The 16,583-nt window shown below is 35.6% G+C and overlaps 1 protein-coding gene across 6 annotated transcripts in view; it reads right to left on the reverse strand.

Moving 5' to 3' along the window:
* LOC133181809 (ras GTPase-activating-like protein IQGAP1) overlaps positions 1-16,583 on the reverse strand; it is a 148,280-nt gene that overhangs the window by 63,389 nt on the left and 68,308 nt on the right. For all 6 annotated transcript variants that reach the window (XM_061316419.1, XM_061316421.1, XM_061316420.1 and 3 more), the window contains 16 exons: positions 15,912-16,072; positions 15,685-15,778; positions 14,520-14,720; positions 13,250-13,413; positions 12,718-12,799; positions 11,754-11,917; positions 11,263-11,353; positions 10,900-11,067; positions 9,807-9,949; positions 8,243-8,413; positions 7,941-8,024; positions 7,626-7,697; positions 7,297-7,366; positions 6,946-7,032; positions 5,236-5,357; positions 4,651-4,949 (listed from right to left, as the gene is read on the reverse strand). In XM_061316419.1, the coding sequence (XP_061172403.1) occupies positions 4,651-4,949; positions 5,236-5,357; positions 6,946-7,032; positions 7,297-7,366; positions 7,626-7,697; positions 7,941-8,024; positions 8,243-8,413; positions 9,807-9,949; positions 10,900-11,067; positions 11,263-11,353; positions 11,754-11,917; positions 12,718-12,799; positions 13,250-13,413; positions 14,520-14,720; positions 15,685-15,778; positions 15,912-16,072 (2,173 nt within the window). The remainder of the gene's footprint in view (positions 1-4,650; positions 4,950-5,235; positions 5,358-6,945; positions 7,033-7,296; positions 7,367-7,625; positions 7,698-7,940; positions 8,025-8,242; positions 8,414-9,806; positions 9,950-10,899; positions 11,068-11,262; positions 11,354-11,753; positions 11,918-12,717; positions 12,800-13,249; positions 13,414-14,519; positions 14,721-15,684; positions 15,779-15,911; positions 16,073-16,583) is intronic.

The following is a 16,583-nucleotide window of genomic DNA, read 5'->3' on the forward strand; positions in this document are numbered from 1 at the left end:
GTCAGGGGTGCCTTAAGATTTGGTAATCTGTATGTGTCAGGGGTGCCTCAAGATTTGGTAATTTGTTTGTGTCAGGGGTGTCTCAAGATTTGGGTTATCTGTTTGTGTCTGGGGTGCCTCAAGATTTGGTTATATGTTTGTGTCTGGGGTGCCTCAAGATTTGGTTATATGTTTTTGTCTGGGGTGCCTCATGATTTGGTTATCTGTATGTGTCAAGGGTGCCTTGGTTATCTGTATGTGTCAGGGGTGCCTCAAGATTTGGTAATCTGTATGTGTCAGGGGTGTTTCAAGATTTGGTTATCTGTATGTATCAGGGGTGCCTCAAGATTTGGTTAACTGCATGTGTCAGGGGTGTTTCAAGAGTTGGTTATCTGTATGTTTCAGGAGGTCATAAGATTTGGTTATCTGTGTGTGTCAGGGGTGTCTCAAGATTTGGTTATCTGTATGTGTCAAGGGTGCCTTAGTTATCTGTATATGTCAGGGGTGTCTCAAGATTTGGTTATCTGTATGTTTCAGGAGGTCATAAGATTTGGTTATCTGTGTGTGTCCGGGGTGTCTCAAGATTTGGTTGTATGTATGTGTCAGCAGACCTGTTTACCCATATTGTTGTCTCTCCATATTTTTTATTAGATTTGTCAGTGAGGTTTGACATTTGCCCGTAAGATTTCACTTTCCATCCATTTTGCACATACAACTAGAGAAACCACCGCGTTTTTGGCAACCCGACATCACTTAAGTGTTTGCAATCTTTCTTTTTTAGTGATTAAAAAGCGTCAAACTGAGACAGATCATAACGAAAACTAACTGCTAAAATCCAAACGAACGGATTTCGGATTTTCCGTATTTTCATTAAAGCAAAACGTGAGACGTATTATGGACTCAAAATCAGTAAAAAATACGGCGAAATCATAAGAGTAAACAGGTCTGTGTCAGGGATGTCTCGAGATTAAGATCACTAATACGTGATTTGTAAATGTTCTTGGCTTTCATGTTTTGACTATCATGCAGTGTTACATTTATTGATGTGTATTATATACATGTTTTATCTGCCAGGGTTACTTTTATTGATGTGTATTATACATATGTATATAAGAAGTGATCAAAAAAGTACATGAATGAAAATGATATTTAAAATTAAGTGAAGAATAGCACATTCCTTCCAGATTTCTTGTGTTTTGATCTCTGAATACTGTGATTCCATTGATATTTGTGGGCATCAATTTTCGTGGATTTAGTGTAATTTACAATTTTGAGGATACATAAATTTATGGATAATGGTCATACCAATTTTGTCACTTTTTTTTACTTAATTTTTTCTCCTTGTATGATATTAATGCTATTTTAAAGCCAGAACCTTCAAGTTTTACAACATATACAGTAATAAATAGCTAAAAACAATTATGTGTATGAACACTCTTCAATTTATTATTTAACTTAATTAATCTATATTGAAAAAAAAAACCTTGAAGGAATACTGTAAACCAACTATTATTCGCGCCAACTTTTATTCGCGATTCGTCAGTTTGAAATCAATCCGTGACAATTAATTTTTACGACTGAGGAAACATTCTCTGTAAATACAAAGCAAAATAAATGGTTCGCGGCGATTAATATTCGCGAGATAAAGTAGGTCGTGAAACTCGTGAATATTTCTAGCATGTGAATAAAAGTTGGTTTATAATGTGAGAAATTTCACATAGCGACTCCATTGCAAGACTCTTGAGTTTGATAAAAACAGTAGCTGATGTTGAAAAAAATAGTTAAAATCTCTGTTCTTAGCTTAGTTATTCTCAGCTTCATACATTTATTTCACAAAATGTCAGATCATGATTTATATATCAAAATATCTTTTATTTGTATTTTATCATGATTAAAAATGTGAAAGTAAACCTATTGTGTTATTGTGTTTGGGTGTGTGGGGGTGGGTGAGGTGTGGGGTGGGGTAAGGAGTTGTTTATTATAAATCTAAATGGAGGCACCAAATTTCGATGAACATTGATTTTGTGGATCCACTCAACATCATAATCCATGAAATTGGTGTTCAACAAATAATGATGAAATCACAGTAAGTAAATGTCCAGTTTATCATGCTATTAATCAAGAAGCTGTCTATATGGACTAGCACAAGTGCACTGCTCCGTTCATTTTGATTTCAATCTGAACCTAGTGTTGGCTAATGTGCACTATAGTCATCTCTGTTTTAATTGATATTACACTGGCATGCTAAGCATCATGGTCTTGATAAGGAATAATCAGGTGACATGGCTGAACTGGAGCATGAAGAGAATAGGTGACTACTATCAGAAAAAGTTACTTCTATCAAGTCTATATACTGGTCTCAACACCATGCTTGAAATATCTGAAAGCATGAAGACTTCTTAAAAAAAAATCCTAAATTATGTAAGCAAGGAGGTGCAAAATGTATATTCCATATGCTAAATCTAAATTGTTTAAAAAATATTCACAAGTCCATTCAAATGAAAGCATATATGATGAATTTAAGTCTTCAAACTTTCAGCTTCCACTAGAAAAAAAAATTTAAAAATCACTTGATATCTAGTTATATGGCATCCAGAATTCAGTTGATGTGTCTAATGATGTATGAATAAAAGTCAAAACACATCCACAAGGCATGGTCATACTTACATTCGACTGTAGCATTCAAATGAAATAGGAGTCATTAAACATTTACCAAAGGTTACAAATAATGATAATTATCTAAATCACATACAAAAAATTATACTGACAGAAAAAAATCAGATGAATGACATGCATCTGGCTTGTCTCATGCGATTAGTTAAAAATGAAATTAAACAAAATATATGTATGAATTTTTATGATTCATAAGATTAAATGCATGTGCTGTTTTCAAGAAAAAGGTGCCTTGAATAATCATAAAGAACATTTCTCAGAAAGTTTGATGTTATGTTCATTATATCAATCTAAAAGATTTATCCAGTAAAAAAAGTGTAATATGTTCTGCAACCAAAAAAAAAAAAAAAACTTTCACATACTCCACAACATTGCTTTTGGGTGTTGTTTAACCTGTGACCTCTAAATACATGTATAACTTTGACCCAACATAAATCCATGACAAAGAAACATCCACACCTATTGTTAAATGTAAGTCTCTAAACTGGTCTACATGGCATAAACGAACCTTAAAAAAATCCCCAATGTAAAAATAAACTTCGCTATAGATTTTAACATCTTTTGTCTGAATCAACTAAGATTCTACAACTAACTATTATCTATCTATAATCACAAACAAGTACGGAAGTCCCCCCACTTTCTCTTCATCTATCCCAGTCCATTGTGCTACACCTCTCTAACTCCCACCAACACTACTCCATCTTTTGTCTGAATTAACTCTTCCCACTCCATTGTGCTATACCTCTAACTCCCACCAACACTACTCCATCTTTTGTCTGAATTATCTCTTCCCACTTCATTGTGCTATACCTCTAACTCCCACCAACACTACTCCATCTTTTGTCTGAATTATCTCTTCCCACTTCATTGTGCTATACCTCTAACTCCCACCAACACTACTCCATCTTTTGTCTGAATTAACTCTTCCCACTCCATTGTGCTATACCTCTAACTCCCACCAACACTACTCCATCTTTTGTCTGAATTATCTCTTCCCACTTCATTGTGCTATACCTCTAACTCCCACTCAAACTATTCCATATTTTGTCTGAATTAACTCTTCCCACTCCATTGTGCTATACCTCTCCATCTCCCACCCACACTATTCCATCTTTTACCTGAATTAACTTTTCCCACTCCATTGTGCTATACCTCTCCAGCTCCCACCCACACTATTCCATCTTTTGTCTGAATTAACTCTTTCCACTTCACTGTGCTATACCTCTAACTCCCACCCACACTACTCCATCTTTTGTCTAAATTAACTCTTCCCACTCCATTGTGCTATACTTTTAACTCCCACCCAAACTATTCCATCTTTTGTCTGAATTAACTCTTCCCACTCCATTGTGCTATACCTCTAACTCCCACCCACACTACTCCATCTTTTGTCTGAATTAACTCTTCCCACTCCATTGTGCTATACCTTTAACTCCCACCCAAACTATTCCATCTTTTGTCTGAATTAACTCTTCCCACTCCATTGTGCTATACCTCTCCAGCTCCCACCCACACTACTCCATCTTTTGTCTAAATTAACTCTTCCCACTCCATTGTGCTATACTTTTAACTCCCACCCAAACTATTCCATCTTTTGTCTGAATTAACTCTTCCCACTCCATTGTGCTATACCTCTAACTCCCACCCACACTACTCCTTCTTTTGTCTGAATTAACTCTTCCCACTCCATTGTGCTATACCATTAACTCCCACCCAAACTATTCCATCTTTTGTCTGAATTAACTCTTCCCACTCCATTGTGCTATACCTCTAACTCCCACCCACACTACTCCATCTTTTGTCTGAATTAACTCTTCCCACTCCATTGTGCTATACCATTAACTCCCACCCAAACTATTCCATCTTTTGTCTGAATTAACTCTTCCCACTCCATTGTGCTATACCTCTCCAGCTCCCACCCAAACTATTCCATCTTTTGTCTGAATTAACTCTTCCCACTCCATTGTGCTATACCTCTCTAACTCCACCCACACTTACTCAATTTCTTCCTCCAGAGCTTTTCGGAACAGCTTCAGCAATAGGTACTCCTCTCTCTGATTGGCTCCGTAATTAAACAGCGAGTAAATAACTGCTTCCATAAACTTAGTCATCTTAGTTTGTGGCATTTCAAAGATGAGCTTAGCGAGGTACAATGGATTAGTCTGTAGGAGGTAAAACAGATGTTGGTATGCCTCTAGTCGGTCATGACATGCCTTACTTAAGCCCTTCAGACCTTTTGGCATCTGCATGCTGTCCTCCCGATGTTTAGAGAGCTTCTTGCCATGGGTGACAACATCCTATATTTCAAAGTAAGTAATTACAGAAATATACTACATGCTTAAGTTAATTTCATATAAAATGAAGCAAAATATTTGGTAACAAATTGAAGTGATTAAGTCATAAATTACAAATTTATTTCATTCATTGAAGTATGAAGTGATAAATGTAATTCAATATAAATTCACAGACTAACAACAATAATGTATACTGATCTGTATAGTCTCTTTCCTTCATATTTCAAATTCATTGTTTAAATCTTTCAGATAAACTTTTAATTACGGTAGAAAGACGTAAATACTGTACCTGTAAGGTGACTCTGTTTTTGATGAGTAGACCAATTTTGATGTCCATCTGGTCCAGATCATCTTCCAGCTTTTTAGTGGACTTGATCTCAGCGACCACTTTCTGACGGGTTCTGTGTAATTCTGAAGCAAGGCAAACAATGCTTTAACAAATCAATCTTAAGCTGCCATTTTCTCTATTCGTTAATTACAAAGGTCGAAATCACCTTTCTGTGAGTAATTAAACTGACAAATGATATAATCCAATTTTCTCCTTAACCTAATTCTCAATACGCTAATTCACATAAAATGATCTTGAAGAAGGTTTTGGATAAAGTCATACTGGAGCAAACTTCCCTTTTTAACATCATTGGAAAAAAATGGCCTGGGTGAAAAACATCCCCGTATGCAATATCATCATTCAATTCTGACTACCGTACAACTTCAAATCTGTGAACCATTCCAATCAATAAAATTACATAGATCTATAAATAATGCAGATTGTAATGTTGGGTGTTTGTACAGTTCTTATCCTGTGTGACCAGACAGAGGTCTAGTGTCTTATGTTTGTACAGTCCTTGTCCTGTGTGACCAGACAGAGGTCTAGTGTCTTATGTTTGTACAGTTCTTGTCCTGTGTGACCAGACAGAGGTCTAGTGTCTTATGTTTGTACAGTTCTTGTCCTGTGTGACCAGACAGAGGTCTAGTGTCTTATGTTTGTACAGTTCTTATCCTGTGTGACCAGACAGAGGTCTAGTGTCTTATGTTTGTACAGTTCTTGTCCTGTGTGACCAGACAGAGGTCTAGTGTCTTATGTTTGTACAGTTCTTATCCTGTGTGACCAGACAGAGGTCTAGTGTCTTATGTTTGTACAGTTCTTATCCTGTGTGACCAGACAGAGGTCTAGTGTCTTATGTTTGTACAGTTCTTGTCCTGTGTGACCAGACAGAGGTCTAGTGTCTTATGTTTGTACAGTTCTTATCCTGTGTGACCAGACAAAGGTCTAGTGTCTTATGTTTGTACAGTTCTTATCCTGTGTGACCAGACAGAGGTCTAGTGTCTTATGTTTGTACAGTTCTTATCCTGTGTGACCAGACAGAGGTCTAGTGTCTTATGTTTGTACAGTTCTTGTCCTGTGTGACCAGACAGAGGTCTAGTGTCTTATGTTTGTACAGTTCTTGTCCTGTGTGACCAGACAGAGGTCTAGTGTCTTATGCTTGTACAGTCCTTATCCTGTGTGACCAGACAGAGGTCTAGTGTCTTATGTTTGTACAGTTCTTGTCCTGTGTGACCAGACAGAGGTCTAGTGTCTTATGTTTGTACAGTTCTTGTCCTGTGTGACCAGACAGAGGTCTAGTGTCTTATGTTTGTACAGTTCTTATCCTGTGTGACCAGACAGAGGTCTAGTGTCTTATGTTTGTACAGTTCTTGTCCTGTGTGACCAGACAGAGGTCTAGTGTCTTATGTTTGTACAGTTCTTGTCCTGTGTGACCAGACAGAGGTTTAGTGTCTTATGTTTGTACAGTTCTTGTCCTGTGTGACCAGACAGAGGTCTAGTGTCTTATGTTTGTACAGTTCTTGTCCTGTGTGACCAGACATCTATAAATAATACAGACTGTAATGTTGTTGGGTGTTTGTACAGTCCTTATCCTGTGTGACCAGACAGAGGTCTAGTGTCTTATGTTTGTACAGTTCTTGTCCTGTGTGACCAGACAGAGGTCTAGTGTCTTACCAATTTCTTCAGCATAATCAATATCACCAAATTCCAAAAGATGTACAAATCTCTGAACAACAGGTAATGGGGGGTTGGCTTCATTCACTGAAAAACAAAACACAGTGAGAGAGACATGAAGCTGAGGAGAAGCCAAGAGTTATCTACCTACAAAGCAAGCCTGTATGTACGACTGTTATCCATTTATTGTACACTTAAAATATGAATAAAACTTGCAGATGAAGAGCTTTCTGTTATAAAATGATTTAAAATTGTGGTCATTTCCATCATTTCACTGAAGCACTTTTGTTTAGAAATTGTTTTAAAGAATTCCGTTATGAGGATTTGTAAATCCTGGTTTCAGTGACTTACTGAGTGAGATGTAATCATGTCTGGCCTTGTTGGATCTGAAGTAAGACTGAAGCTTTATAACTGCTGCAACCTATAATACAAACATTAAATCTATAACTTATTTTTAATATCTACCAAATTTGTGAACCTATCAATTTTTTTTTTCTTCAAACCCTCTTTAATTTAAAATTTAAATGTTTGCACATTTTTCAGATTTTTTAAGAGACAAGCAGCTTTACAAGCAATTATATTGTGCTTCTCGACCCCACATGTGTGACATACTGTATGTTTCTTATTATATGGTGCCAGGTTAATATCAAAACAAGGACTACTACTAAAACCATACTTACGTGGTCGTTGAAGAACTTCTTTCTTGTCTGAAATGCCTTTCTAGCTTTTAATCCTCTAAACTGAGCTTGCAGCTGACAAAATAATAAAAAATACAAACATCAGGCTAACTTTAAAATAATGTTTGTGTGCTCTCTCCCGACTCAGGATGAAAAAAATGGGTTGGTAGGTAGGTGAGAAAAAATACTGGTCCAGTGGTTCGAAAGCACTTGTACTTGAAAGTTAAGTAAGTTTACAGACACAGATGTTCACACACTCTTGCTCAGGTGAGCTATAAATTGTACACTACAATTTGTTAAGTTGACACTTTAAGCTACCTTAATAGCAGCATCTTCATTATCTCTCATGTACTGTAATCTATCTTGGTACTTCTTCCTCTGCAATACCATCTTCCATTTTGACTGAAATGTCATCATCATACTCACAGATTAATCTAATAATCTTTGGCAATATATTTATATGATCTGATCCTTTTTTATAAAGTTTGGGCAATAGAAATAACTCTTGAATCTTTAGGATCAATAAAGCTGTTCAATAAATTGTGATTATAGCCCAAAGTTTTAATTTCTCTTCTTTAGCTGAAAATTTCCCCTCTAACAATTATTTCTAGGCTGTATACCTGGATCTTTAGAATAAGAGGTAGCTGTCGCTTCATAAAGTCAAGCCTCTCCTTATATGCCTTCCTGGCCTGGTAACCACGGTAAGTCGACTGGATCTTCACTACCAGATTTTCATTTGACTGCAGGAAAAGTTCTCTGTCATGTGCCGCTGTCACATCAGAAACGACTCGCTACAGAACAGCAAAATCAGAGACCGTCTGAATTATCTACACATTGTGAATGTTATGGATGAAGAATTATACACTGTTCATAAAATAATGTGGATTGGGAAAATAACATGATATTCTTTTTCTTGTCACTTTGTTCAAGATTCCTCATTTTTTGGCAAAATTAAATCAATAGTGAATTAATTCATAATTAAAATATTTAGCACAAGGTACATGCCTATGAAGTGAAATTAAAACCATCACAATTGGTACATATGAAACAATCACGAAATTTTAGCACTGTGGAATTAAAGCAACTTGCAGTATATTTGGGTACATTCATGCATACTTTTAACATTTACATAGCCTAAAGGAGTTGACAATTAACTCAAGTGTAACATCAAATTTACTGATAAGTTTCAATTTCCCTTTCTATATAACTTTCATAGAGAAAGAAAGACATATATTAATTTCCCTTTACCTGTCCATACTTAAAACATTCCTTCAAAAGATACGGTATGTTTGCAGGACTGCAGCTTTATACATGTATTTCCTCCATGTTTGCAGGTCTGTACAACTTACCTGTATTTCCTCCATGTTTGCAGGTCTGTACAACTTACCTGTATTTCCTCCATGTTTGCAGGTCTGTACAACTTTCCTGTTTTTCCTCCATGTTTGCAGGTCTGTACAACTCACATGTATTTCCTCCATGTTTGCAGGTCTGTACAACTCACCAGTATTTCTTCCTTGTTTACAGGTCTGTACAACTCACCGGTATTTCCTCCTTGTTTACAGGTTTGTACAACTCACCAGTATTTCTTCCTTGTTTACAGGTCTGTACAACTCACCAGTATTTCCTCCTTGTTTACAGGTCTGTACAACTCACCAGTATTTATTCCTTGTTTACAGGTCTGTACAACTCACCGGTATTTCCTCCTTGTTTACAGGTTTGTACAACTTACCTGGATTACCTCATTTACAGGTCTGTACAACTTACCTGGATTTCCTCCTTGTATGCAGGTCTGTAAACTTTTCCCATATTTTCTCTTTGTTTACAGGCATGTACAGCTTATCTGTATTTCTATTTGTTACAGAAATATACAACTTACTTGTATTTCCTCTTTGTTTACAGGCCTGTACAGCTTTTCTGTTTCTCCTTCTTGTTTACAACTCTGTACAGCTTACCTATATTTCCTCCTTGTTTGCAAGCCCGTAAAACTTACCTGTACATGTATTTCCTCCTTGTATGCAGGTCTGTACACTTCCCATATTTCCTCCTTGTTTACAGGCCTGTACAGCTTATCTCTATTTTCTCTTTGTTTACATGCCTGTACAGCTGATCTGTACTTCCTACTTGTTTACAGAAATATACAACCTACTTTATTTGCTCATTTATTTAAAGACCTGTTCAGCTTACCTGTATTTCCTCCTTATTGAGGAGTCCATGATCTTTGACCACACTTTCTGGACGTGACCATTTATACTCCTTTGTGTGTGTGTTGTAGTAGAACTTAGATCCATCCTTCAGTCTGTTCATCATCCAGCCACTCCCACTCTCTCCTGAAAACAAAATACATTATAACTTTACAACATGGTAAAAAAAGATATGGCAACATATTACTATAGACTTATCATTACTATAAAGGAGATATCACCTACTGGAAACAAGATCTGCATTTTTTATCTTTTTTTAAGCAACAGCTTGACAAATTATCACTTTAGTAATTTAGAGATTTTAACAATATTAGCCATGATTATTTTATTTGCAAATTTCTTAGAATTATGCACATCATCCTTTAATCACCATTTGGAAAATATGCAAGTGGATTCTGTTAATGAAGTTTACCAACCACCTACCTCTAGAGTAAAATACTCCAAAACATCAATGTGTATGAAACACCTTTTTATCAGGATTACCTACATAATATGAACAAACCCTTTGATTTCAAGATCCCTTTCAGTCCCCTATCCAAACCTTTTATTTCCTATAACCTTGACCCCATTGGCCTTTTCCTCCATTACCTTGACATTCCTTCATATAATCTTGACCCCACTGGCATTTTCCTCCATTACCCGACCTTCCTTCATATAACCTTGAACTATCTAACCTGCTAAATCTCTTTCTCCTCTTATCTAGCTTCCTTTATTTTTTTAAGAACTACCATAACATTCTTCTCCCCTTATCTTGAGCCCCCCCCCTTTAATTTTCCTCCTCCCTTTGCTTTCTTCTGATTTCTCTAGATATTACCTGACCCTTTCTTTCTCCTTGCTGTTACCCCTACACTGCTTTCAATGATTCACCCCCCTTTTCCAGTTTTATCTTGATTTTTTTCAACTCTTTTTACCAAGAACACTCCCCTCTTTAATGAAGTACTTTCTCTCCTAACTAGTCTTGCTCTATATTTATCTTAACCTCTCCTCTCTTCCTCTTCTTACAATGAACCCTTTCTTTATATACTTTTTCTCCTCTCTAGCTTTCTCTAGGTTTACCTACACCCTCCCCTATTTACCATGCTCTTTTTTCTCCTCCCTAGCTTGCTGAAGTTTTTCTAGGTATGTTTCCTTGCAGTCTGGGATTACACTGTGGATGGCCAGCTCTGAGGTAGCCATGCTCTCTAGGAGTTTGTCTCCATCATGTTCATCTACTGCTGTATTAACATTCTCCACTCCTTCAGATACTGATAATAAAGAGAAAACACATTCCAAAATATAGATTTATGGATGAGGGGGGAAGAGATGGTTGCCATGTACAATTTAACTGACATGTAAATATTTGCAAATGTCTATAGAGCATAGAAAGACCGACAAAGTAGCTGAAAAAATGGTCTTAAGAAGTCTTTTTCAATAACATATCCATTTTTTTTTTTTTTTACATTTAAGTCCAAATTGGGCATCTTTGTTGGCATTGTCCACTGCAGCCTGAATTTCCTCTAGCCACAGCTCCATTTCTTCATCATGACTCTCCTGAAATAAGGAGTACAACACTACATTATGAGAACCAAGTATTGAGACAAAGCAGTAGTCAGATCAAAGCATTCACCTTCCTCCCAGGACTTTTAAGAAATAAAACTCACATAATAACAAAAAAGGGTGGAAATTTACAGTAAAATTTTTCTAAACTGAATGTTTTATACTCCAAAATCTTGCCTATTGCAAGAGGGAGAGGACTACTTAAGTTTTTAGAACTTATGTCAAATCCTGTTGACATATATTGTCAATAAAATACATTTAAAACAAAACAAAGTAATTTTTAGTCCCTTTCTAAAATCCAATTGTTTATAATGTTGTCTAATCTGTCTAATTTCTATGGAACCAATGGTATCCAGATTAGACAAGTTTTACCGTATTTCATCTGGAATGTTACCTCAGACTTCTTATTCTTCTCCCGTACAAGAAGGACGTGATAACGGTAGTCTTGGGCTTCCATCACATCCTGAAGTTTGGCCTCAGGGCTCTGCAATGCCTCTAACGTTATCTTAGGATCCCCCTTTTCTATGATTTGGTTTATGTGTCTCAGTGCTTCAATTCCTATAACGATTACAGAACAAATTTCATAGGATTTTAAACTGTCTTTAACCTTTTCTCCATTCTTCTTCTGTCTGTACAGGGTTCAACACTAACTTTTTAAGGCTTTAGTCCGGCCGGACTAGTACTTCTTTACTTTTACTAGTCCGCACGCGATTTTATGAGTCCGTCAAAAAAAAAAAGTTTTTAAACATTAATTTAATGTGACAATTAATATACGTTTTATACTTTTTTTGAAATAAACAAAGCATTTACGTGAAATATATTATTCCACAGATTCATTGAAATCTCGCAATCAGCCATCGTCGCAAGCCACGGGTTTTGTGTCCATTCTATTTGAGGAAATAGAATGGACACAAAACCCGTGGCTTGCGACGATGGCAATCAGCAAGTACGATCGTATTATCGATCTCGTTTTTTTTTTTTTTTTTGTCTTTACATTACATCCAAAACGTCCAACATCTTTCTTTAAAGTGTCATACTGAACGAAAAATAAAGCGCGGAATTGACTCGGAATTGCGTAACTACCCGTCAAAAGCTAAAAATCTAAAAATAAATGCGGGGTTTTCTAGTAAAAGTTGTCGAGAATCGGACATCAGTAATTTATTCATATTGTTTTCCAGAAATTTTTATTGGTCCGCTCGGACTAATTAATCACAGATTTTATTAGTCCGAATGAAAATGTATTAGTCTGAGACTAACGTTAGTGTCGAACCCTGTCTGTACTCATAATGTTCATGTACAAATGATTTCAGAGGAAAAAACTTAAAACATTCTGCAGCAGAAATAAATATGATACTTACGCTGATGTTCCTCAGTGACTTGCTGGTTGACCTGATCTATACATGAGCAAATCTCAAAGTGGGTCAGTAGGTCACAGGGACTCTAAAACACAAACATTCTTTTAATATCCCTAGCATCCTATGAAAAATATACCATTACTTTATTTTCTTTTATTTTTTGTGAACTCTTTTATTAACAGAAAATCCAAAGCTTTGCAAAGATTAAGTAACAATACCATAAAAAGGCAAATATTATAGAATCCTTATTTACGTGAGAACTTAATATTGCGAAATGACTCTTAGACATCAAATCACTAGAACAGTAATTCAGTTGACCTCAAGATTTACATGGATTTTAGGCCCATAAAAATAAAAGCGAGTGTTTTATTCTGCAAGTGATGCTTCTGGTGAAATCACGCAATAATTCTTCGCATATATATTTTATACACATTTTAGCATTATAAAATGTTTCAATATTTATAAATTTAATATTTTCAATACAGCTATATAAATTTAGATATACTTCCACAAGAGTTTGCTAGAAATGACTTACGTCTGATTTAGCTCGTTTACTCTCTTGGAGTAGGATTTGGTATCTATCAGCATTAGTTTCATCCAGGTTAGATATACAGGTCTCTGGATTACGCAGAGCCTCATAGGTCCCCTCAGCATTTCCTATGTCAATGGCTTCATTTATCTTAGCCACTGATGAGAGCACTGAAAATCAAAACAGATGTACCTGAAGCTGACAAAATTTTGTTAATGTAGAGCTGCCAACATCATAAAATGAAGAATCATGAAGGGTCCAAGAGCCACCAAGGCCCTTGGCAGCTGGAGATTTTTGTGATAGCTTCAGTCAATCACCGTTGATTCCATATGAGGCATTTGGCAAATGTGACTATTTGTGTACACATTACATGACGAACTATGGAGAGCTACTGTGTCTTTGTTTGTTGTATACAGTGTACACGAATATGGGTTCTTGTAATTCTTTCGTATTATTTATTGTGTTTAAATCACTGAGATTTCTTTCCCAGATAATATCTTTGTTTTATATATGTCTCATGAAACAAATTTCTCTACTTGTGTGCAAGAAATTGTTTATTTATTGACTGGTTCCCTGACAATGGTTAGTGAGCGCCCTAACAGGAAAACCAATGAAGATGTCTCAGGGAAAACTTTCATAACAAGCTTGAATTTCCTAGTGGCAGCGACTGTAATCAAGGGCAGAGAAACAGTGCTAGTGACAATTTGATAACAATTGTTTCTAAAAAATTATTTTATACATAAATGTTTTAGCAGAGACATTTATTTCCCTTGTTACAGGAATATTAATTCGGTCATGATAAAGTAGACTTTGGAGTCATTCATTTTTTCTATGCGAGATCATACACTATGTTAAAAAGAGGTGAGAGGTTTACACTTGACAATCATTCCTATAAAGGGAATACTTGTTTCCATTTTGTCTACTTTGAAATAATATAGATTGCAAGATAGCACAGAAATGGACAATGAAAATACAAGCACAAACTTCTGATGGAGAAAAACGAGATCAAATAAGAGAAATCATAAGACGTATTTACTCAATCCATAAGCCTTACACCAAAATCTTGGGTTGGCAGCTCTGTTCGGACAAGGTGACTGATGAATGAATATTGAAGGTGTAAATTTGTTTTTTAGGAGATAACAACAGAGGTAACAATAGTAAACCAAAAAGATGTGTTTCTTCATTGAAACCCTCATTTAAACAGAAAACACATTACTGTTAATGTCAATAAAACATGTATCATTTAATATAACTCTACATCATCATATAAAATTACCTCTAACAGCTGCGGCGATCTCATCGTAATCTAACTCTGATTGTTTTTCATCACGCATATTGTGGAACTCTTCAAAATAAAGAGCAGAGGCGTAATCGAACACAGAAGGGAGTTGGGCCCCAGGATTCTGCAGGGCTTTCAGTAACTGCTCTGCGTCACAGCTGTCTATGGCTTCGTTAATCAGCTCTACTGCCTTGGCTTCTGTAATTAAATAATACAGGATTAAAACTTTGTTAAAACTTTGTTGAATGGCTCGGAATACCAAATAGTTCTTATAGCGATAGAAATCTCCTTCCTTCATGTGCCATTTTGAAAGTAAAAGAGCATCACATGTATCAATCAAAATTTTATTAAGAATGGAGAGATGGTTTATTTGATACATTGTATATAAGATACTTTGGAGTATGTACTGCTTAAGGATTTACTTTCAATTGGTGTCAGCGATTTTTTTTCTACCCATTGGGAAAGGGTCTGGTACCGGTTCAATTGGGAAAAATAGCATCGAAGTAGAACAAAGGAGAATTTTCTGTCATTTAAACAAATGAAACATATTTTGCATTTATTCCAATCTCATTACCTATTACACCATGTTTTACAGAATAAACAAGAAGTATTTATTGTTTTTAATATCGATGTCCCTTGTTTTCGCATTTTCATGCTTTCTATCTGTCAAAATGTATGACACTATGCTGTCTTCACCACAGGTCATGCCATATTTCGACCTATCTCTACTTTCGATTTAAGTGGAAGTGAAACAATTAGTCAACTTGTACAATGTTTCATATAAAAAGAAATACAATGTCATCGTAGTCTGTTGCTTGGCAGTTGAATTGGGAATTTTTAGTCTCTAAATTGGGAAATATTACCCTGTTTTGGCATTGGGAATGGTACCGTTTATCGGTACCAGTTATATAGATAAAAAAAAACGCTAGGTGTACATTTTACAGTCAAACCTCGTTATCTTAAATTCAATGGGACCAAGAAATACCTTCGATATATCTGTGGATTCAAGATTTCGAGGGTAAAATACTTAAAGAATATGTGGTTGGGACTTTCAGATTACTTTGACATATCCAAGGTATTCAAGATATCGGTGTTCAAGATACCAAAGTTCAATTCTATATAAGATAAGATTCTTTGCAGTATGTACTGTCTGAGGACTTACTTTGGTATTCTTTGTCAGCATCCAAGTTGGCTTTGTTGACAGCCTGTTGGATCTCCTCTTTCTCCAAGGACACTACTTCATCACTGTTATTATTCTGACACAGAAAAAAGGAAGTCACTTTTTTTGGCTTTGAAATGGTACAATAAAATTTGATGAATAATTTAAATTCATATTTGATTCTAAGCACATTTATTTTTAAACTAATTTTAAATTTACAATATGCCCACCTCTTTAAAATCCCTTAGTTCCTCTAATCGCTGTACATAGTAATCTATGTTTTCATCCTGTACAGCTTTAATGGCTAGACTCGGAGCTTTCAGATTCTGAAGAATGAGATTCCGGTCTCCTTTCAGTAAAGCATCTGTCAGTCTCTCCAACCCCACAACAGCTGAAAGGATTGTAAAGATAAACTTTATAAGAAATACTTTCTTTAAAATATTCATCTTTAAAATATTCAAAAGAAATGTTAGCAATATGTACGTATTCTAATTGCTTTAAAAAATTACCAAATTAATAATCTTTATTAACAAATAATACTGAAGATAAATAATGAAAACCAATTAAAGACTGTAGTGTTAAACACAGCATTGTATTCACACTGTTTATTTACACATATGTCTGAGTATCAATTCATTTCTTCACTTGACAGAGTTTAGTTGGTTTGAAGTAGATAAATCAACTGTTTCCCAACGATGGTTTCACAGCTAAGGACTCGCTTCCTTGAGAATCATGTATGTTTAAATATCTATCCCTTTTTTTGGCCAATTGGAAAAAGACTTTTGCTGCCATTATTTTCAGGATATTTATTAAACACCTGTTTAACAGGAACATTTGCCTTGTAATTATTAAAATGACCAGGCAATGACAATGCTGAATTCACTCCAATATAATCCTCTATT

Source organism: Saccostrea echinata, unplaced genomic scaffold, assembly GCF_033153115.1.
Source record: "Saccostrea echinata isolate AGI-Se365-2 ecotype Australia unplaced genomic scaffold, CSIRO_AGI_Sech_v1 ptg000009l, whole genome shotgun sequence".
NCBI classification, from domain to species: domain Eukaryota; kingdom Metazoa; phylum Mollusca; class Bivalvia; order Ostreida; family Ostreidae; genus Saccostrea; species Saccostrea echinata.